Source organism: Acipenser ruthenus, chromosome 1 (genome assembly GCF_902713425.1).
Source record: "Acipenser ruthenus chromosome 1, fAciRut3.2 maternal haplotype, whole genome shotgun sequence".
Lineage (NCBI taxonomy): Eukaryota > Metazoa > Chordata > Actinopteri > Acipenseriformes > Acipenseridae > Acipenser > Acipenser ruthenus.
The window spans coordinates 79,333,923-79,357,988 of NC_081189.1; the positions used below are offsets into that span (position 1 = coordinate 79,333,923).

Sequence of the window (24,066 nt, forward strand, 5' to 3'; positions counted from 1 at the left end):
CAAAAAAAAATGTCCACTATAAATAACATATGGGAGATACTGAAATTGAAGAAGGAATCTGTGAAAAAGACCTAGGAGTTTATGTTGACTCAGAAATGTCTTCATCTAGACAATGTGGGGAAGCTATAAAAAGGGCAAACAAGATGCTCGGATATATAATGAAAAGTGTTTAATTTAAATCAAGGGAAGTAATGTTAATACTTTACAATGCATTAGTAAGACCTCATCTAGAATACTGTGTTCAGTTCTGGTCACCTCGTTACAAAAAGGATATTGCTGCTCTAGAAAGAGTGCAAAGAAGAGCGACCAGACTGGGTTTAAAAGGCATGTCATATGCAGACAGACTAAAATAACTGAATCTATTCAGTCTTGAACAAAGCAGACTACGCGGTGATCTGATTCAAGCACTCAAAATTCTAAAAGGTATAGACAATGTCGACCCAGGAGACTTTTTCGACCTGAAAAAAGAAACAAGGACCAGGGGTCACAAATGGATTATTAGATAAAGGGGCATTCAGAACAGAAAATAGGAGGCACTTTTTTACACAGAGAATTGTGGGAGTCTGGAACCAACTCCCCAGTAATATTGTTGAAGCTGACACCCTGGGATCCTTCAAGAAGCTGCTTGATGAGATTCTGGGATCAATAAGCTACTAACAACCAAACAAGCCTTTCTTATGTTCTCATGTGTAATGACACAAAACTAAAAATGACACACTATCATGTCATGGCCTATCCTACAAAATCTAGGTTGTGTTATTCTTAAAATGGTTCAATTCATGGCAGATAAAAACATATCTGTTATACACAGAGTATTTAAAAGTATCTTTTATTTTGGGTTATTACAAAACATGTAAACTTCACAAAATGTTCGTCAGAGCTAAAAGAAAACCCAACATTTGTGAATTATACTGCACTTCTTAAACTGCAACAACAGCTTTGCCAGTGTTTTCTCCCTTCAGCATTCCCATAAAGGCTGCAGGCATGTTTTCAAAGCCCTTTGTGATATGCTCTTCGTACTTCAGCTTACCCTGTAAATGAAACAAAAAACAAACATTAATCATTTGTGCCATGTGATTGTCCTTGACTCATGACTGTACTTTTGTATTAAAATGCCTTTGTTACATTGAGGAGAAGTCTAGGCGTACACCAAGAAGTTTTCAAAACTGTATGGTAAAGAGCTTAAGTCCATACAGAATATAGTTTTTTTCTTTCATGTACGTGGTAGATCAAATTAAGGTTGTTTTACAAAGAGAGAAATATGAGAACAAAATTACAGTAATTCATTTGAAACATAAAAGGCATTGCTATAGAGATGTGTGCTTTAGTGGACAAAAGAAGTGTCACAGGGTTGTAACAAGAGCATGTGGTTGTCAGATACTCGCAGACCTAGTTTTTGAGCTGATGTAAATTGGGAAACATTTTCTGAGCACCCTTGGTATTATGTTTAACTTTTACAGTGACGAGATAACCTGTGAACATGGCAGCCAAGAAAGGAAGGTCATTCAACCTACCATTTTTTAAGTGCAAAAAAATAAACCCAGTTAATTTTGTAGTGGTGATGACTCACCGGGAAAGCTTATGAAAGAAAGAGAAGTGCTAGCAAGTACACCTTTCAGACAGGTACCCAAATCATATCTAATCAAACATTATATTTAGGTTTACCTCCTTCACCCATGCCATTAGTTGTTTTAGAGTTTCCTCATCTTTGTGTTTCCATCTGCTCACAAGGAATCCCTCCATTCTGAGTTGCTTAAAGATCATAAGGGTCTGGACATAAGGACCTGAACAGAAATGGGAAATAAAAATCACTGATGTCCAGATTTTTTTTAAAGTAAAATTTGTACTGTAATGCTATGCTATTAAGGAGTTGGTTATGTTTTGCATTCCAATACAAATGTGATGTGTCAAGACCATGGGCGTCAGCAGGATTTTAAAAGTGGGGAGCACAGGCCCTCATCAGTGACATTTTCTTCTTAGAATACATTTGAAAGAATTTGGTGGCAAACAGTGCATTTTTAGAAGCATGTTATATTAAATCTGCAGCAAGACAAGCACAGGGATTTAGTAGCTGAACCAATGAAATAGAAAAGGTGGCTTGAACCGGAGAACATGCTTATTCGAACTGTTTTTTTATTGCTTTAATGTCGGACACAGACACACACACAGCGCCTGTTCACACTGCTGCTGCTCAGCAAAATGATGACCAAGCTCTACCTTTTTTAATTACGTCCCACACACATCAGAAATCAACCAATCATATTGAAGTATTTGACAAAATGCCAGTACATCTTATCCTATGTACAGATGCCATCCCTTACATACAGAACACCACAATTAATACCAATGTTCAAACATCATAACAAAACAAAAAACACACTTAACCGATACCTTTTTGTAAAATGTGACATCCTGTTAACTTTACTGTTTTTAAAATTTCGATAAACTTGTCACTTCTTTCTCCTAAAAAAAAAATATTACCGAAATTGCTACAAAAACTTAAAACACGTTTCTCCGGCTGTACTTTTTCTTTTAAAAAAAAAAAAATAGTCTGCAATTAGCCAGTACATCACCACAGACAAGGCTGATCTGCGATGCCAACAAAGGTACATCTAATTTTGAAGTAACTTCCTTCATATTTTTTGTAGACCATTATGCATTTAGCAATTTAGTTGCTTTATTAAGCGTGATTTTCTAGATTAAATATCTACTAGTATCATAGGTAAAATAACACATTTGCGCGTTAGTAAATTTCATGTTTGTATAAAATTGTATTTTATTAATTATTACGTTCCCCTAGAAAGTTTGATACACCCCCCCAGTTGAGAACCGCTGCGCTACAGCTAGAATGTAATGAAGTCATCAAGCTCCAGCCCCATCTGAGACCTGCTCCAATCAAAACTCTTTGCCCACCCACAGCACTGAGATACCGCACATGATTGGAGGAATAAGACTGTTGTCTGTTTATTATTCCCTGTGTCGTAAGTCTAAAATCAGTGTACGAAACATGGCATTTTGAAACAGACCCTGTGTTCAGACTTCTAATATATTTAAAATACTTATAATCAGTTATTTATTTCTCAAAGTAAACATTTTAAGACATCCTTATAGGTTTTGTAATGCCTTAGTATAGCAGATTCACCCAGTCTACTTCTGAATCAATATAAAGCTTTGTATTATTGTTATTTAACATATAGAATGCTAAACTGTACCTGTCTGCTTTGTAGTATCGTTGTACAAGGAGATGCCTCCACACACAGCAATCCTTCCAAATACTCGCATCTGCTCTAAAGCAACGCTAGAAAATTGCCCTCCAACCTAAGAGCAAGGCATTTGTTATCACATACATCCATATGACACTTTATTCATTAAGAGCTGTTTGAAATAGTTTCAAACATGGCAGGTCAGCACAGGTCTAGGAAAGAAGTGATCAAAATTGCAGAATGCTCCAATAGTATATGCAGGGGTCGTCAGAAAGTCACATCATTAAAAATGTTCTAAACACCACACAATAGCATTCTATGAGGTCTTGATTTTTTATTTTTATTTAGATCATTAAGGCCTGGTGTATTTTTGAAGTATGCAACATGAGTTTGTTTTTATTTATTACTGGCAAAAAGCATTACTTATTTCTTCCCACTTCTAGTATAGAAAATAATTTATTTCCCACAACCAGCTGTAGTACAATTAAGTGAACTTTAAGGAGCTGTAGCAAGAAATAATGCAGTTTTAGAACAGTTTACCAACTTCCCTATCATGATGACAGCATGTCACTATGGCAACAATCAATCATGTTTACCATGAGGGCAGCAACTTAAATTAGGAGCAGTCTTTGTAACATTTCAAATACCTATTTTTTTTACCTCTTTTGTCTTTTAATTGATCTACCCATTATATATATATATATATATATATATATATATATATATATATATATATATATATATATATATATATATATATATATATATGTGTGTACATGAAAAGAGGGCAGGGCAAAGCCCTGCCATAAATGTATTGTTTATTTTAAAACGGGGTACCCCTCCGCCCTGTGCAATTTATTATTTTGTATTTGTTTTGTTGTATTATTATTATTATTATTATTATTATTATTATTATTATTATTTGTATATATGACGGCGTAGCCGTGTTGTTTTGTTATTGTTTTATTAAATGTGACGGTGAAGCGCTGTATGTTTTGTATTGTTTTGCAGCGTGGATGGGAAGCCCCATCCACATTAAAAACCTTGTGCAAGGGGGCTCCTGAGTGGCGCATCCAGTGAAGACGCTCCACATGGAGTGCAGGATGCGCTCTATAGTCTGGATGTCGCGAGTTCGAGTCCAGGCTATTCCTTTGCCGACCGAGGCCGGGAGCTTCCAGGGGGCGGCGCTCAATTGGCGCTCAATAGGTCGGCCAGGGTGTCTTCGGCTCACTGCGCACCAGCGACCCCTGTAGGCTTGCCTGTAAGCTGCCCAAGAGCTGCGTTGTCCTCCGATGCTGTAGCTCTTGTGTAGCTGCATGGTGAAAAAAGCGGTCAGCTGACAGCACACGCTTCGGAGGACAGCGTGTGTTCGTCTTTGCCCTCCCGAGTCAGCGCAGGGGTGGTAGCGGTAAGCTGAACCTATAAATAATTGGCCATTTCAAATTGGGGGGAAAATAATAAAAAAATAATTGGCAACAATTAAAAAATAAAAAAAAAACCTTGTGCAGAAGGTGACTATCTCCCGAGTTAATTAATTGTTTAATTGTTGCAAATCAGGAGATGGTCATCTGCATAAAAGCCTGCAGCTCTCTGCACTCGTGGTGGGTGTACAGAGTAGAGTACGGGAGAGCGAGAGGAGAAAGGAGAAAAGAAAATTTAAAAAAAAATACAGGATCAGTGACAGCGTTTGCCCAGCCTGACCTGTACTGGTTGTTTTGTGTTCGTGATTTGTTTTGGTTTGAACTTTTATTTTCGCTCTGCAAGTGTGTTTTTTTGTTAACCCTTTTATTTCATTTTTGTTGTTTAAATAAACGGTGGAAATGCCTTTGCCCCTGCAATACTGCCTGTGTGTTTTCCTTCCTGCATTCTGGGCTGATGTCACCACATCGGCTACCCCACTTATATACGTAAGTAGATTAATTAAAAAGACAAAAGAGGTAAAAAAAAATAAATACAAGTTTTGCTCTGCTTGCATTACTGTATATTTGCTCCAAATAAGAATTTGAACTTACATTATCAAAATAGCAGTCATATCCTTCTGCCGAACATTTCTTCAGTGCTTCTGCCAAAGAGCTGACGGTTTTATAGTTGAAGGCCTCATCAAATCCAATTTGTTTTAAATAAGCAACCTTTTTGTCAGATCCAGCACAGCCAACTACTTTGAAGCCCTAAAATAAATAGATTATACAAAATGAAGTCTTGTGATGCAATTCTACTGGCACTATATTCCTACAAACGTATGTCAACAAGAACATTTTTAAAACTGTGGCATCTATTAAAAAAACAAAATAAAACAAACCAACCAAAAAGTACACTTAGCTATGTAGAAGCAAATCAGTGTAATGAGATTTTGTGGCCCATAGCCACGCTGAGACCATACGGGATATCACCCTTCAATTTGTAACCTAGTGCAACCAACACTACAATCTCCGAGACATTGGAGGTTATGCATAAAACCTACTGTCCGGTTTTCAGAGGTGGTTATTGGAAGTTTTTTTCTCATTCATAAATTGGGTTTATTGTCATTTTAGCTTCAGCATTGTGACAATGGCAGTACTCTGGTCGACAACCAACAGCTAATTCATAAACAAAATTGTATTGCAAATAACATATGCTGTAATAACATTCATTTATTTATTTGTTTAATTATTATTATTATTATTTTTATTATTATTATTATTTTCTTAGCAGACACCCTTATCCAGGGCGACTTACAATTGTTACAAGATATCACATTATTTTTACATACAATGACATTATTTTTTACACACAATTACCCATTTATACAGTTGGGTTTTTACTGGAGCAATCTAGGTAAAGTACCTTGCTCAAGGCTACAGCAGCAGTGTCCCCCACCTGGGATTGAACCCACGACCCTCCGGTCAAGAGTCCAGAGCCCTAACCACTACTCCACACTGCTGTCTCTTTCCATTACTGGGGCTGTACTATCTCTATCGTCAGCTCTGCTGATATCAGAAGTAGGCGAAGTTAATTTAAACATGCCAATAAACAACTGTCTCCAAAAATAATACAGTATGATATTTATCACCATATTTATTATGAATCAGACATAAAAATGTGTCACAGTGAATTACCTGGACGATCTGGAACCACTGTCTATTTATATTCATAACCCCAATTGTGTAGTCTGTTTATCGGACCATGGACAGTGGGTGCCTAATAAAAAGATGGGAAGCACTTACTTTTATTTTAGCAATCTGCCCAACCACCGAACCAACAGCTCCAGCGGCAGCATTAACCAACACAATGTCTCCATCTTTTACCTGGCACACTTCCATGAGGCCGTAGTAAGCAGTTAACCTGCCGAAAGAAAAGAAAATATCATTCAACACGGTGAACTACTAGAAAATCAATGGATTACTTGTATTACCTGCAAGGTATTGAAAAGGTTCACTTTAAAATGCCTCAGAGTTTATGTTGGAGTTGCCACCATCAACAGGCAATGGACAAGGTTACCACCATATGGTCTGAAAATTTGCAGACAAATCTGTCATTCAGCTCTGCGACCATTTATGTTTTTTGTTGTTTATCCAGACTGTGGGTTTATTTACAATCCTGATTAAATGAATATCAGAAGGATTCCAGTTTTCATATAATATTATATATACTTATACGGGATAGAAACTAACAAAATTGTGGTACTTGTCCAAAGGACTAGTGCCTTTTCAAACTTACTAGTCCTGATGTAAACTTACTAGTCCTTATGTGAAACAGTTGGGGTCCCTAAAAATATTAGGCTTAAATTGTACTTTCCTAAACAATAAACACTGATATAAATTTAGATTATTATTATTATTATTATTATTATTATTATTATTATTATTATTATTATTATTATTATTATTATTAACAAAGGCACTTTGGTAAACACTCGTACAGAGTGTTCAATCACTCTGAGTGTTTGCACCTCGTTACTGAGTGATTACTGAGCGTCTAATGTACTGTGTGCTGAGAAACTGATACCAACAGCACCAGACAGGATGACAGAGGACAAATTCTCAGCTGTGTCACCTTGCCACCCACGAAGCTCTGCCTGAAATTGACACTGATGACACAAATACAATGTTTATTTCACTGTTCTTTACATGTGTTGCTATTTACAAAAAAGCTGGCTGGTTTGTGGAGTTGGCGATTTCAGCCTGTGATTGATTAATAACTATGAATTACTACCTACACTAATTAATGTACTCGCGTACACACATGGTCTTCACTATTTAAAGACGGTACGTTTCACTGTAGCCCTCAAGATGAAATTGTTAGCTAGGTGGCTGCATTTTTACTTCGGTCAGTAAAATCTGCCAGAACTGACCGAAGGTGAATTTACTAGGTTGGATACTGATGAAAGCATAACAAATACAAAAGAAAAATGAGGGAAACGCAGATCTTTTCAAGAAAGCTGGGAGACTTTGTATAAATGGATTTGAATATATTGTAACGATCTTGGAACTTTTGGACTGCTGTATCGCTGCCCTGCAGGGACTGTAGTAAACAGTTGTGTGCCTGTTTGTTTGGGTGTCATTCTTGTGTATTGTGAGACCGCCCGCGCCATTAGGGGAATGGGGGGGGGGGGGTGTAAAAATATGTATGTGGGGTGAGAGAGATTGTTTGGGGATCTTAGTTAGGAGCATGAGTGTATGTGTGTCTCCCGGTGTGTTCTGGGGGTAAATAGGGAAACAAGTGTGGGAGGGGTGGTAGTTGAGGCTCCCTGTGACCCCCTTGTCTTCAGGGGAGGAGGGGATCAAGTGGGATGGAGCTATATATAGTGGCCTCAGGGGTCCTCCATGTTAGTGGGTGAAACAACGTTCTACGGGGAACTGTGTTGTGCTCTGACGAACCAGATAAACAAACAGTGTGCTAGCTTATGGGGAAAAACACTACGTGGCTTGTTATACAAATGACTGGGGCTGTATGAGAGGAGAGAGCGACTGGTTATAGATAAGTTTTATTATTTTCTTTTGGCATGGGCTTGGCCAACAGAGTTAGCCTGAGGAAATAAACCTGATTCAGCGACACACTAAATCCTGGCGCCTGCAAAGTGTTGATTATTTTAAGTTAAGTCGATAGCCACCGAAAATGCTACAATATGAAGGATTGCCTTCTGGTTTGTCAGAGCTGCCAGTGAATGTTTTACTTTTTAAACACTGCAATAACAGTTCTGATTGTAATAGTTCTAATTGTGTGCCCTTTCGTAAATGAGGCCCTTCATCTCTGAACGCTAGAGCGAGTGTGGCATAATGCAGATTTAATGGGACTAGGTACGAGAATAAAATATATTTCTGGAAATGCTGAGGTTTCCCCACAATTTAAATACCTGTAAGTAAGATCAATACAGTTTTGCTATTAAAATGATGCTATAGTATTGAATTGGTATAAGAAAAGGATGTTTATTTAAGCTTCCAATCACTTAAAATATGCTGATGATAATGTAAACACCACCAAGCTACTACAGACAGCGACTCCCAAACTTTAAACGTGTTACTGTTGTTTATAGTTAAGAATTCAACTTTATTATAAATATATTGTGTTATTATGTTTTAAACAACATATAACGATAATGTTCATTGTGGTAATCTTTTATTTAATAGTTTTAAAATGTTTAGTAAAATGTGGCCTATTTTTTTTTAAATCTCGTTAGTACAACCGGCCCCCTTTGCTAATGACGCAGAGGGAGAACACAAACGTAACACGTCATTAAGTGGGGTTGCCATTGCAGGGGAGATGAAGGGAGGTTTCAGTTCAGAGTGATTGTTTTGTAAGCATGTGATGGGGTGCAGCCTGTTTTGTGGTGGTTTTGTGTTTTTTGTATTGTTTAGAGTGAGTTTGGGGTGTGGTTCAGTGAGTTTGTGTGAGGAATGTGTGGAATGTGCCTGGGCTAATGAGTTGCGAATTGCCCAGTTAGCCCAGGCACCTGTATAAAAGGGAGTGGTTGGGTATGTTAGTTGGTGAGTGTTTGTGAGAGTGAGAAAACCTGTATGAGAGAGTGAGTGGTTATTTTTGGTATAGTTTGTTTAGAGCCTGTTTTTGTGTTTGTCTTTTTGGTTGGCCATTGTGCCTTTTGTTTTGTGTATTTTGTTTAACTAAAAGTCTTTTATTTTCCCTGCACATCCTGACTCTGAGTCTCCTTACCCCGGTCAGCCTGTCACAAAGCATTATGAATGTTTATTCACCACTGCTACACCCTGTTAGAAATTTGACTTTTCCTGCATTTAATGCAAGACTGTGATCGTGAGAGTATATGTGTACATTTGTTTTAAGTATTTTTCTTTTCTTTTTCTTTCTTTTTAAACTGAGTGATGCATATCTAATTTTATAAAATGGATATAAATGTCCCTATAGTGGCTACACATATAACTGAGTAACAGCTTGCTAAACCATGTGCTCATATTTTCCTTGTTCAATACTAGTTATTTTTGATACTGTATTAAATTGAGTAAATCAGTTGCCACATCATTTACTATTGTTTGGCTCTGCTGAAAAGTTACGTTAACATAATCCACCCTGATCTCTGGGTTCAGAGACCAATATGATGCCTGCTGTACTAAATAAAAGCATCAGGCTCCATTGGAGCAGGGGGCAGGTATATGAAGTTATTACTCAACTCAGGTATGGCAACTGACATTGCCCACTAATTTTGTGGGCAGCCTAGTGTACTTTACCCTGGCATTCCAATGGTTCCAAGCCCCAATGACTTGGGGATGTTGTCTGGCCAGTCTGTGAGAAGAAGCTGCAGATCCTTTCCATCAGAGATTGAGTGAGTTCTCCAACCTGTACTGGCAACCACATAGCAACCAACAGGGAAACTGGGGTTTTTACTTTCAACAACCCTGGAATAAAAAATGTAATGTTACAGTACAATAAGCAATTATTACTATGCATTGCACTCTATAAAAAAATATCCATGTTGTTTTTACACAGTATTTATGCACTTTTAACATTTTCCCCATACAATGCATTTATATAGCATACCCTGGTTTGTCATGTTTTTTTTTTTTAATGTGCTTTACCATACCCCTCTGGGCTTAAGCATGCTTCCACTGTGGTTTTTTTTACACTTCGCTATGCTTTTACTACAGGAAACCTTTATAAGGGCACCTGCATCAAGTATCACATGCTACTGGATATTGATAATTAAGCAGTTCCTGGACACAGTAAATCCTGGGACAAGCAGTTGTCAAAAATCAAAGCGATGAATATAACGGAATGATAACATTAATATGTGGTACAATACTAGTTTAAAGAAAGTTTTATTTTCACACCTAACTTTCAGGTTGAAGCAATTTACGCCCTACAGCTCAAATGCTCAAATTGCAATTTTAAATGTAAAATATATATGTGGAAAGTGCAGGAAACTAAAATATCTTTTAGAAAACAAAACATTGCTTGTAACTTTTACACTGCTTTATTTAGTATTTTAAAGATTTTAAAATGTTCCTTTTGCTTCACTTGTGCCTTTAGTCATTTAAATTCTAAAACAATATTGTCTTCAGCAGTTTATCATGAGGTTTATACTGTTAAATACTTTATTTTTCGCTTTTACCTTAAATCAAAAGGGATGCGGCCGACTCCAAAGATGTAAACACTATACAGTTCCCGAAATATATTCACTTATGGAAGGAAAATGTTTAAGAGCAAACCTAGTGATTCAACTTCTGAATAAGTGTCTATTGTGATCATTTTTCCTCATGTTATTCTGTGAATGTGAATATAGCCAAAATTAGAAAAAGAGGTTGAATTCCCCTTTCTATTTAGCAAGTAGTAACAGTAAGAAAGAGTAGTTGGTTATTTGATATCATATCACCCATCATTCAGAATATATTTAAATCTCAAACTTCATTTAATGAGTAGCTGCAAAGCAATCAACCAAAATAAAAAATAAAAGCATAAACAAACATTTCCTGTACATGCACCCATAATGATCTGCTACTCCAAAGAAAGGGTTCCATGTTTACCTAGCAACTTGACTTCCAATCATCACGTCGCCTTCCTTCATAAGGACCGCGCTGTATGGCCTGAAAAATAAAACATCCAATTTCATTCTTTCCCATAGAAAGCAATTTATTTCCATAAAGCTCAGCATGGGACACTTATGAACTCCAACATTGAGGAGCTACATGTAGAGGTAGCTATATGGACTATTTTGTCACACATTTGGATTTCAATCTAACCGCATTTCCAATTGGGATAAAGCTTTGTTTACGAATATCACAATCTGTCTGTTAATATATTAACAGCTGTGTCAGGGGGATGCACAATGCCGTGAAAATGTATTTGCCCTGTCTGATTTTCTGCATTTTTGCACATTTTTCACATTGTATTTGGTCAGATTTTTTGAGGGTTGTAGTAGTATATAGAGGGAGTCTGAGAGAAAAAATGACACCAAAGTTTGGTGCTTCTTTCATTTGTTTGGTGTGCAAGGTAATCAAACATGCAATCTTCAGGTGTGAAAAAGTTATTGCCCCCCTGTGGCAAAGTGCCCCGCCCCTGTGTGCATTTGTGTGTTCTGTGTATGTATGTATGGGTGCGTATGTTAATGTTGGTGTATAGATTGGTACACGGGATATAAACGGGTCTGTGTTTCACGTGTGTTTAAAGTGTATAATTATATTTAGGCACGAGGATGGCACATCACTTCACGTGCAGATAAAATGTGTATAATGTGTGGCACGGGGTTGCACAGAATTAATACACGTGCTGGGATTCAAGTGAATAATTAATTAGTAATTGAATCCCAGCACAACAGTATATATAGAGACACGTAGCATGCAGTCGGGGTTGGGTGTTCGGTGAGTGGAGAACGGGATTGGAGACGGAGGTAGTAATTGTTAGAATAAGAGTAATAGTTAACGTGTTTTCACTCACCGTGTTTGTTCGTCTGTCTGTCCTGCACCGTCTGTTTAGTGTTTAGTCGTTTTGTATGTCTGTTTATTTTGGCGTCAAGTGCCGTGTCCTGTTTTTGTGCTGTTTGAAACCTTTTATTTTGTTAATAAACGCTGAGTGCAGCCATTGCACTCAGCTCATCACCATCACCGTCTGTCTGTGTTTGAATTCCTTCCTGCTTCCGGTCTGACGCCACCCACTCTGGCCGTCTTTGTGACACCCCCCTAGTTAACTCAACCCAATTAAAGAGATAATTAGGGTCAGCTGTTTGAGTACTTTAGTCACACACCTGGGCAGCAGCATACACCAGGGAGACACACAAGCTAAAGCCGCGGCAGGCGAATTTGAAAACAACAGGGGGGAACAAGTAAAAACGCAGCCCCGGTGGAGGAAAACCACGGCTGACTGGCTGTTGTGTTTTTGCACTGCAGCTAATCTACAGCACAACGTAGGCAAAGCGAAGTTGTGCGATCGGGTCAACGCACAGGTGGACACGCAACAACAAAAGTAGAATTTTTATTGATTGATTGATTTATTTTTATTAATTTCGCCCAACTGCACACACAGCAGCCGGCGGAATCACTCAATGGCAGGGGTACAGCAGAGCCTAGCCCCGGCGGAGAAACTGCCTTCTCCCCAAGAGTGTAGGCTTGAAAAGACAACACACACACACTCCTTTAAATCAATACTGCACAGGTAGTCGCACACATACGACAGACAGTAGAAAAGAGGCTTTATTTTAGAGCCGCTGATTCCACGAAAGCGGAAAGCCAGCTTTCAGCACGAATGCAGTCGACTTGGAAAAGCTCTTTCAAAATACACTCAGGTGCTAACACAGGTCTTACCTTACCGTCTTGAAAAGCAAAAAGAGAAATGGCTTCCGTGGGCTGACTATTTAATCCCTCGGTAGGCGGGACCAAGGACATCACCCCAGGAAGGGGCCTATCGGCAGCTCTGATATAAGAGCTCAGTGAATACCTACCAATAGGCAGGCATATTCCATAAGTATGGTTTGTGGTTGTCTTCGAATTGAAAAGGAAGCACTTTTAACCCCTATATGTTTTTTTCAAGATTCTTACCTCATGTATGGATCCACACTGAGAAAAACAGCCTCAAGCAGGACCTCTGCAAAGTTATAAAAAGATGCAACATATTATATTTTAAACATATTCACAGACGTACTACCCTTCAACAGGTAACGGGACAGGTTTTTGAAACAGGGTATTCCAATTACTGGTCTCTGAGATATACTCTTATTACCCAAACAAATGAAGTGATAGGACCAACCTCAGTCGACACTGTAGTTAATAAATTTAATGCTACCAAAGCCTAAATTCACATGAAGCAATTCAGCAAGGCATACACTGTGAGAGATCATCAAGATTCAGTACCTCCATCTTTGGTTTCTGGAAGTTGTTCTTCTTTCATTTCAAAATCGCTGAATTTAGGGAAACCCACAAAGTGCTTGCACAAGGTCCAGGTCTTTGCATTCACCATATTTGTAGTTGTGTGTTATACCTGAAAAAAAACACCTTAACATGGAATACTCAATTGCTTTTTTTGTCTGATGTCAATTTGAGTAACGGCAATGATAAAAAACTAAGTACATCAAAAATATATATTTTCTGAACTGGTTATATATATATGTGTGTGTGTGTGTGTGTGTGTGTGTGTGTGTGTGTCTGATTTAATGAATAAATCAGAAACTGTTATATATATATATATATATATATATATATATATATATATATATATATATATATATATATATATATATAAAGAAAAAAAGTGTTGGTTTCTCAGCTATTTTCTGAGCGTTTTTTAAAATAAAATAAATAAGGATTCCATATGTGTCTTTCATGGCAGGGCACTGTGCACTTTTGATAAATGGACTTCACAAAGACTTCGAATAACAGCCTAGCATGGCAACCTGTCGCTGAAAAACTTAACTGAATTTAAAAAATAAAAAATCAGTACTTAAAAAAAAAGGTAAGAACAGTCTTGATTGCTAGTACAAAGAGGCATGCAACTTCAGAGACAGTTTTGGTAGAGAGAAAATCATTTCTGTGTTAGATAACAGGTAAGAAATAATGAATCAGATGCAAAAAAATGGCGTCTAAAAGGTGAGACAATGACCTTTCTGTACATGTACTGTATAACTTAGAGTAGTGGTTCCCAACATTTTTCAATGGAGGTATGTGATGGGGTGCCCACTCCTTGTGTGTATTTTATGTATTATTATTATTATTATTATTATATTAAATTGTGTTTGTGTGTGGACGGACGAAAGCCATTCTTTACTGTTTATTATTATTGGCCGGCTAAAAGCCGTCAGTATTGTTATTATTTGGCAAGGATGGGGTTACTTCCCCATCCTTAAATCAGTGGGAATGTGGCTGGAGCCTAAATGAGGTAATTTATTAATGGGTGGTTAAGGCTCCAGCCACAAGAATAATAAAAGACCCCCTCCCAGCTCATTAGAAGAGGGTGTCAGAGGAGAGAAAAGACGGTGAGTCTGTGACTAAATTATCAATTGCTACAGTAATATACTTGAATATACTGTTTGGTTCCGTAGTTGTCTGTTTTGTTTGGCCAACGTGCCCTTTTGTTTTGTGTTTTATTGTTTTAAATAATGCTGGCTAAAAAAAAAAAGTCTGTAATTTTGAAAATGCAAATGTGCCTTCATAACGTGTAAGCTATTTAGTTAGTACAGGTGCACTCCACTTATAACGGACTCCAAGGGACAATGGAAATCAGTACTTTATAAACAAAGTATGTTGTAAACACAATTCGAAATGTCTTCTGTAACTACGAACATAAGTAGCTTACATATTTACTCTGTAGAAATGTCATAAATGTTAAAAAAAAATGTTTGTTGTCCCTGTCAAATAAATACATAAATACCGATAAATATCACTAATACAAGAAAGCTTAACTGGCAAAGAAAGGGAGTTTATATTTTTTTTTACAAAACATGCCCTTGCGGGCCAAGCAATGTAACATTTTGCGAATTTATATTTTCGCTAAATGTAATTAAAATTGTATTTGTTTAAACTGTACAACAACTGTGCCAACAAAAACATAGAAGAATATAAGTAAACTGTTTTCTTGACTGACATCACAAATGCCACGCGACTGTCATTTGCTGTCCCTGATGTACTTATTTGCGCAAAATATCTACCTGTGGAACAGGAAAAATGTACATATTAAACAACATACGTTATAAGAGAGTCTGTTTAACCCTAACCCTCTACCCATACCCCTAAACCTAAACCTATCCTCTACGCCTAAACCTAACCTCTACCTGTACCCCTAAACCTAACTCTAAACCTAACCTCTACCCCTAAACCTAACAGTCACTATCAAACTAACTCTGTTACTATTATTTCAACACTCTTTCTTTTGCACCCCCTATTAGCTGCTACATTCAACACGCACCACCCTGAACTAAAAGGTATTAGGCAGCAATGTTTTAAACTGTATTTCATAAATACAGACCTGTCAACTCTCCCTTATTTGCTGGGACTCTCCTGTTTTTTGGACACTTTTCCTGGGGCAGATTTTCTCCCGTATTTTGCTCAAACCTCTACTGTTAAACCCCATTATGTCAGCAAACCTTTACTTTCTGCAAAGGTAATGTACATATGGTCTGTGGTTACTGCAATCCTGTCTGTACCTAACAGGGTTTGGGACCCTAGGGAGACCTGTGGCAGGCATGCATTCAGTCAATAAAATAGAAATGGAAAGTTACATACGCAGAGACATTTACATGTTGTGACTAGTTCAGCAAATCTGTAGTAGACAAATAGTGAAAGGCATTTTTATTACAATTTCAGCATCAACCTTGCTTTAACAATTCAGATTGATTGATTAATTGATAACACGTGTATATATACAGCAATAAAATTGAAGATAGTTGCTACAGTGGTATTATTGACCCGACACATGTGCAGTGTAATGAATAATGTTGCAATATCACGTATGTTGTGTATATTGGCTTTTTTTTTATTTCATAGACCTGTTTACAAAGTATTGGCTGCTGCCAAGTCAGACACCTACAACTACAGTACAATAAGAACCACAGGAGCCATGACAAGAAAAGTTGATTGCAAAGCATGTCATGGTTGTTTTTCTGTTTGAAATGTTTCCCTTTTAAAAGCAATTAGAGCACTGTATCACAGTCTATCATTCAACCAAGTAACACAGTGGAATAGTTGTATGCCTTTTGTCTTATGTAGGTATTCACTTCAATTCAGGCCACTAAGATGTCAGTTTATAAAAGCTCCCTTATTTTGAAAACTCAATGTTGACACTTATTGGGCACTGTTTATAAAAGCTCCCTTATTTTGAAAACTCAATGTTGACACTTATTGGGCACTGTTTAGATCCATATAGTTATAAAAAGATGCAACATATTATATTTTAAACATATTCACAGACGTACTACCCTTCAACAGGTAACGGGACAGGTTTTTGAAACAGGGTATTCCAATTACTGGTCTCTGAGATATACTCTTATTACCCAAACAAATGAAGTGATAGGACCAACCTCAGTCGACACTGTAGTTAATAAATTTAATGCTACCAAAGCCTAAATTCACATGAAGCAATTCAGCAAGGCATACACTGTGAGAGATCATCAAGATTCAGTACCTCCATCTTTGGTTTCTGGAAGTTGTTCTTCTTTCATTTCAAAATCGCTGAATTTAGGGAAACCCACAAAGTGCTTGCACAAGGTCCAAGTCTTTGCATTCACCATATTTGTAGTTGTGTGTTATACCTGAAAAAAACACCTTAACATGGAATACTTTGCTTTTTTTGTCTGATGTCAATTTGAGTAACGGCAAATAAAAAACTAAGTACATCAAAAATATATCTTTTCTGAACTGGGTATATATATATGTGTGTGTGTGTGTGTGTGTGTGTGTGTGTGTGTGTGTCTGTGTGTGTGTCTGATTTAATGAATAAATCAGAAACTGTTATATATATATATATATATATATATATATATATATATATATATAGATATAGATATAGATATAGATATATATATATATATATATATATATTGTAAGATAGCGGGTTGGGTGAGACAGCAGGGAGGGGGTTAAAACCTCCCTGCGAGAGCGAGGAAACATGTGAGAATGCACTGGTTGTTAATTGTTTTATTAATGATTGTCCGCACCTGAGCGTGATTTGGGGAGTTTAAAAGGAGAGCAAGCAGTCTGCTCGGGGCTGCTGAGGAGAAGGCGGCAGAAAGGGGTGCTCTGCTTCCTGGCAGTCGTGAGGTAAAGGGCTGTATCAAACCAGTGTGTTTTGGAAGGACGGGGAAACAGCGTAGCTGTCCCGTGTTAGTCAGGGAGTTCCTGGGTGTTAGTTAGTGCTCGTACAGAGCTAGGTGTTTGTTTTGTATTTTGTTTATTTTTGTGTTTATTAAACATAGCGCACCAGCGCTTAAAAAATCAATTTTTGTCGTGTTGGGTCTATTTTTAAAGGGGCAACGAACCCAAGTGGGTGCAATCCTTTACAATATATATATATATATATATATATATATATATATATAAGAAAAAAAGTGTTGGTTTCTCAGCTATTTTCTGAGCGTTTTTTAAAATAAAATAAATAAGGATTCCATATGTGTCTTTCATGGCAGGGCACTGTGCACTACCAGTAAATAGTGTATAGAGGAAAAAATGAGGAAAAATGTGGTCTCATTCCTATTTGTATAATTGTACTTGTTAATGTAATGCACTGGATACAGAGCTTTATTATCAGAATTGGGGCATCCGGCATCAAATTAGCTCTGCATACCATCCCCAGACGAATGGTCCTGATGAGAGGACCAACCAGACCACCAAGAGAGCTGTCGGGAAAATTCTGGCCGGAAAGCAGGAGAGGTGGGAGGACAGCCTAGAGCAGGAATGGGCAATTCTGGTCCTGGAGGGCCGGTGTCCCTCCTGGTGTTCGTTCCAACTGACCAATTAAGCTTCTAATAAGCAATTAATTGGTGCGATTAAGTAATTTAGGGTACAGTTTGAACAAAAACCAGGAGGGACACTGGCCCTCCAGGACTGGAATTGCCCACCCCTGGCCTAGAGGCTATTGTGTTTGCCCACACCACCAGCATTCAGGCTCCAACAATGCAGACCCCATTCTTCCTGATGTATGGCAGACAACTAAGGCTGGCATGTGAGCTACACAATTTAAATGAATCTTAAGCAATGTTTTGTGGCCGTTTATTGTTAATAATTTTAGGTATTCATATGTCTTTGCAGATCAATCTTGATGACATCGATTCAGTGGCACCACTTCCCACAGCTGAAGAAAATGTACAGGAGTATCTGGAGGCCAGGGCTGCAAAGGACGAAGAGGTGTTCCAGACGCTAGGGTTTAATGAAGAGGTGTTCCAGACGGTAGGGTTTATTGAAAAGGTGTTCCAGACGGAAGGGTTTATTGAAGAGGTGTTCCAAACGGTAGGGTTTATTGAAGAGGTGTTCCAGACGCTAGGGTTTAATGAAGAGGTGTTCCAGACGGTAGGGTTTATTGAAAAGGTGTTCCAGACGGAAGGGTTTATTGAAGAGGTGTTCCAAACGGTAGGGTTTATTGAAGAGGTGTTCCAGACGGTAGGGTTTATTGAAGAGGTGTTCCAAATGGTAGGGTTTATTGAAGAGGTGTTCCAGACGGTATGGTTTATTGAAGAGGTGTTCCAAACGGTAGGGTTTATTGAAGAGGGGTTCCAAATGGTTGGGTTTATTGAAGAGGTGTTCCAGACGCTAGGGTTTATTGAAGAGGTGTTCCAGACGCTAGGGTTTATTGAAGAGGTGTTTCGAGACGCTAGGGTTTATTTTTTGTTGTTGTTTTTTGTCTGCTTCATACTTTGTTATTTAATAACTTAGTAATGCACCTTTACATTTCTATTCCTTTATCATTTTTAATAACAGATAAAAGATGCAAGTGAAGAAGGCACAGGAGAGGCAGAAGAAGCAGTATTAGAGTTGGATCAGGCAACATTACCACAAAATACAGCTATTTACATATGTACAGTAGGGCACTGGTAATAGGGTTCATTATCTTCAGTGTTTATTTTAGATGAGCGCACAAAATACTTATTTTCAAGATTTATTTATTTATTTTTTCAGCAGACACTGATTCTGTATTGAGACCTGTTGATTTGGAAAAATATTGAAGATGCTTTGGCACTTAATTACATTATTTCTAATCTTTATTTTTTAATTGGTATGGTAGTCTTAGTTTCTGAGCTGAATTACTGCCTGACTTGAGTATTTCCAGGGCAGAGATACAAAAGTAAACTGAATGTCAGTTATAACACCCACCTTGTTTACTGCAGTTATTGTGAACCAGAAATACCTGTTGGGGAGGTGCTGATTTACTGTATTTAAGTGGAATTGTGCCAAATAAGGTAGGTGTAACATGATATACAAGTACAGTACAGGCGCGTAGCGTCCATTGAGGCAGCCGCCTTGGTAAAAATCGGCTTAATTCTTAATTGTGAAGATGAAAAAGAAGATTAAAAAAACCAAAACGTACCCACTTTATTTTTTAAGATTGTAAAATTGAGATATATAATATATTATTTTTAATTTCTTCACATTACTGTGATCTCGGGTTGTACAGACACTGGGGTATATAAAATTCGCACCACAAAGACGTTTCTCATTAGTCAGTTTCCCAAGTTACTCTGTACTCTAGTTAACAGCGCAGCACTAATGTGAAATGGAGAAAAAACCAACCAATTACACATTTCTTTCTAAAGAAGCCAACTCTTGGTAAGAATAAATGTTAAGTGAATTTATCATTTATATTAGTTGTTTTTCCCCTGCGCAATGTGATGTTTAGCTGCAATATGTTTTGATAAATCTTTTTTTTTTCCCCCCATGGAGAATGTTTTAACGCCAGCACAACAAAAATCCAAGAGCCTGTTTTTATGATGACATTAAATGTGTAGCTAAACTGGTATAGCTGGCTCAGCAACTGGTTTCCCCTGCCTGAAGTACTGTACTACTTCCTATCGTCGATTTATACTGACAAAAGAATATCAGAATTGATTGAGAAACTGTGTAAACGTTCAAAGGAGATCTAGCGTTCAGAGGTGGGAACATCACATTATTATTATTATTATTATTATTATTATTATTATTATTATTATTATTATTATTATTGTTGTTATTTTTGGTGAATACCTTGTCAAAGTACTATAGAGTCATACAAATATTGTACACAAACAGCACCAGTCCCAGCAGTGTCAGCACCAGTCACAGTATCAGCACCAGTCCCAGCAGTGTCAGCACCAGTCCCACCAGTGTCAGCACCAGCCTTACCGGTCAGCAGCAGTTACCAGTCCCAGCAGTGTAAGGCAACTTAAGTAGTAGTGAACCAAATGCAAGTCAATAAAGGTATGAACCCATCTACTTATTAATATTGATGTTATATTCTTGTCCTTTTAAAATCACATATTTCTTACAGTGTGAATATAGTCATTTTAGGTTGCTGTGGTTTTGCTGGGAGACAATTATTATTATTATTATTATTATTATTATTATTATTATTATTATTATTATTTATTTCTTAGCAGACACCCTTATCCAGGGCGACTTACAATTGTTACAAGATATCACATTATTTTTACATACAATTACCCATTTATACAGTTGGGTTTTTACTGGAGCAATCTAGGTAAAGTACCTTGCTCAAGAGTACAGCAGCAGTGTACCCCCTGGGATTGAACCCACGACCCTCCGGTCAAGAGTCCAGAGCCCTAACCACTACTCCACACTGCTGCCCAGTGTTTAAAGATTAAAATTAGTTTTAATCTTTGAAATAATATGGGTCATCAAATTTTAACATTAACATCATCATCCAAGGGACTTAATATTGCTTTGCAGTTTGCATGAACAGTCTCCAGGCTTTATAAGATGATAACTTTGACCTTTGTAACATGAACAGGATCTGCAAGAGGTTTGTTCAACTTTTTTTTTTTTGCCGCAGTAAAATTCTAATCCTAGCTACGCCCCTGCAGTAGATTCTGAATAAACAACTTAACATTCTACATGTACATGTTTCAGACAGTACATGTAATGCTTCAATTTGAAATTTGATTTCCATTCCTATTAATTGATAGTGGACAATGACATACTATAAAAGAGTATGAAATGTCCATATAATTTACTGATAACATATGTCACTGTAAATTGGTAATGTCATTTTTAGAATGCAGCCTCTTTAAAGAGATCAATAAGCTACTAACAACCAAACGAGCAAGATGGGCTGAATGGCCTCCTCTCATTTGTAAACTTTCTTATCTTCTTATCCTATCTTAACACCCCACTCCATAGGTCAGTGCACTAGAATGGGCTTTTAACCAAAGTTGACTTACAGTATGGTTTGTTTGTTTTTCACTACTGCTTACACATTAAGTCCTCGATAGCACTTTACAATGGAAATATGCAATCTGATCATGTACTTGTTTTATTGTCAATATTTGTGAATCACAAACATATTGGCACCTTTTCAATTAAAATCTGAAGTTAAGGTTAGTCTTAAGTGAGCTAGTTAAAACACTTCATCAATTAGAAACCACTACTTATCAAATTATTAATATTATAAAAACCATTAGCTGTAAAACGCACACACCAACTGAAGCAAAGCAGTCTATGCACTTAGCACAGCACGGTCAAAACAAAGCAGTTGGATTTGGATGCGAGAAAACCACTTGTTACAGGAACTACTATAGCAGGGGAATCGATAAAGAGCATTGGGGGTGGGATTTGTAATACGAAAATATACAATAATCAAGAAGTATTTGAAGACTAATTCAACTGCAACGATGGACGTCTACTGGAAATTACGACGATAGCATGTAGAATTGTTCGCGCAGCTCGCAAAAATTCACCATTAACAGCCAAGGATTGAAAAAAAAAAAAACATCTGGTAGGCCCTATAGCAGTGCAACTGTACAAAGTCATCCAAACACAAAAGCCTTCTACGCGACCTTAATGTTAACCACATTTGACAACAAGCTTAAAAAAAAACAAAAATAACGTCTTGAATGATCTATTTAGCTAAGGTTGCCAATACTTCCGTCTGCAACTCTGTGTAACCATGACAACTCCCTGATTATGATCCATATAGCATTTCAAGACTATAAACATCAACATAACTACGACCAAATATTTGTAGAAATTATGAGACTTTACTTCTAACATTGTTATAAGCATTTTATTTTTATTTGAAATGTTACCATTTTAATATAACGTTTGCGTTACAGCTGTGAATTTAAGCTGTTCTACTTTGTCTTACTTTTCAAAAGAAAGGAGACAGAACTTAAAACTAGCCATGTAATATGAAATACAATTCCATTGTTAGATCGCTTTAATAATGTTTATATATATATATATATATATATATATATATATATATATATATATATATATATATATATATATATATATATATTACAACTTGTGGTAAATACGCTTTTTCTATGTACAACGTTTATTTGTTCCGTAATTAAACAATATTTCATGTATTTTATATTTACTGCAAAGGCGCTTAATCGCATGATTAAGAAAAAAACAACCATTTATGATGCAAAAAACATTGATAAATATAAAAAATAAATATAATAACAATATAATAAATACTAGCTAACTATTACGCCATAAAATGTGCCGTGACAGCGGCACAGAAAACACTAGTTCAGAACGTAAACTTTCCTTTCCTGGAACTTTTTAATTATGCAGCCATCTTAGAAACTACCTGATTTGTGTTGATTGTCGGAATACTGTTAGAATATTACATTTAAAATGATAATAATAATACTGCGACTCTAAAAACGTAGCGTTAGATGTATGCCTTGCATGAGAGATACCTTAAACGGGTTTTCAACCTTTTTTTTTTTAACTGTAGTTTCAGCTCAAGTACCCTTTACAGTTTTCATCTGTGTTTCACTTTGAGCTGCTAAACAAACATTAAATAGTTATACACAGTGGTTTAAAGAATATATAATCCCGTTACAAGCCAATTCAAGATCATTATTTTCTTTTACTTTCATTTTTATTCAATTTCTCAATCGTCCTGCGTAGTGCGGTACTACCCCGATGACACTTGGAAGTACACCCGGTTGAAAACCCTGCACTAAAACATTTGTTGGGTTTGTATGTGTAACTTTATTGTTTAGGTTTTTTAAACAAGTATACACTTAGAAGGCTTACCTGGTTGTGTAATTCAACTGTTCCTGGTGACGCCTATGGAATGTGTTGACATCAAACTAGTTCCTCTTTTCTCCTGCAAAAGAAGCGTATTGGCCAATTTTTTTGCGCTGGGAAAGTCAGCAGCCTGCGCTATGGACTGACTTGTTTACTAAACTCTTATTGGCCGATCTAGTGATACACTTTAACCTAGTCTACTGATACAGCCATAGGCGCCGTGGACGGATGGGCCAACGGTCCACTGCCTCACGCACTATATATATATATATATATATATATATATATATATATATATATATATATATATATATATATATATATATATATATATATATACCTGGATTCTCTTCGTTCTTCCAAAACACAGTGACACAGATAAATTAGATAAATCCACAAATTAGAGGACACCAGAACTGTGCTGATAGACATTAATCCTAACGTTTCGCTAGCTGCGCCGCCAGCTTCTACAGAGGTACACTGAAAGAAGCCGAGTTTATGTGTGATAGCGAATGTTGCTACATTCGTCATCTTGTAACACTACAGAACTGTTGAAACATTTGTTACCATTTCATGTAATGTTATTATTATTATTTTATTTCTTAGCAGTAATGTGTGTCCGAAGCAGTAAATAACTGTAGAACTTCAAATCAAATACTTTGTTGATAGCTGTTTAATATTCTTTAGCAATAAATTCTTTATCAATGTAAATGTACATGTACATGGTCATTTTATGTATT

The 24,066-nt window shown here is 36.9% G+C and overlaps 2 protein-coding genes across 3 annotated transcripts in view; one reads left to right on the top strand and one right to left on the bottom strand.

Annotated features, from left to right (window-relative positions):
- Positions 1-813: 813 nt before the first annotated feature.
- Positions 814-23,589, bottom strand: LOC117421374 (prostaglandin reductase 1-like). Of its 2 annotated transcripts, XM_059030348.1 has the most exons (10): positions 23,333-23,585; positions 13,493-13,619; positions 13,181-13,226; positions 11,174-11,233; positions 9,881-10,048; positions 6,407-6,524; positions 5,216-5,371; positions 3,213-3,318; positions 1,666-1,784; positions 814-1,031 (listed from the first exon to the last, which is right to left on the bottom strand). In XM_059030348.1, the coding sequence occupies exons 2-10, from the start codon at positions 13,596-13,598 to the stop codon at positions 921-923; spliced, it is 990 nt and encodes a 329-aa protein (XP_058886331.1). In that variant the 5' UTR covers positions 13,599-13,619; positions 23,333-23,585; the 3' UTR covers positions 814-920. The 2 variants fall into 2 exon arrangements, with proteins under 2 accessions (XP_058886331.1, XP_058886336.1); XM_059030353.1 differs by lacking the exon at positions 5,216-5,371 and having other exon boundaries at positions 23,333-23,589.
- LOC117420438 (atrial natriuretic peptide receptor 2-like) overlaps positions 18,365-24,066 on the top strand; it is a 45,831-nt gene continuing 40,129 nt past the window's right edge. The window contains exon 1 of the mRNA XM_059021988.1: positions 18,365-18,784. Within this exon, the coding sequence (XP_058877971.1) occupies positions 18,365-18,784 (420 nt within the window). The remainder of the gene's footprint in view (positions 18,785-24,066) is intronic.

Bases quoted from the DNA above. Each gene is read 5' to 3' on its own strand.
- LOC117421374 (XM_059030348.1), bottom strand. From the start codon at position 13,598: ATGGTGAATGCAAAGACCTGGACCTTGTGCAAGCACTTTGTGGGTTTC. The intron at 11,234-13,180 runs GTAAGAATCTTG...TTTATTTTTCAG, and splicing joins AGTGTGGATCCATACATGAG to GCCATACAGCGCGGTCCTTA. The intron at 3,319-5,215 runs GTAAGTTCAAAT...CCTTGCTCTTAG, and splicing joins ATGACTGCTATTTTGATAAT to GTTGGAGGGCAATTTTCTAG.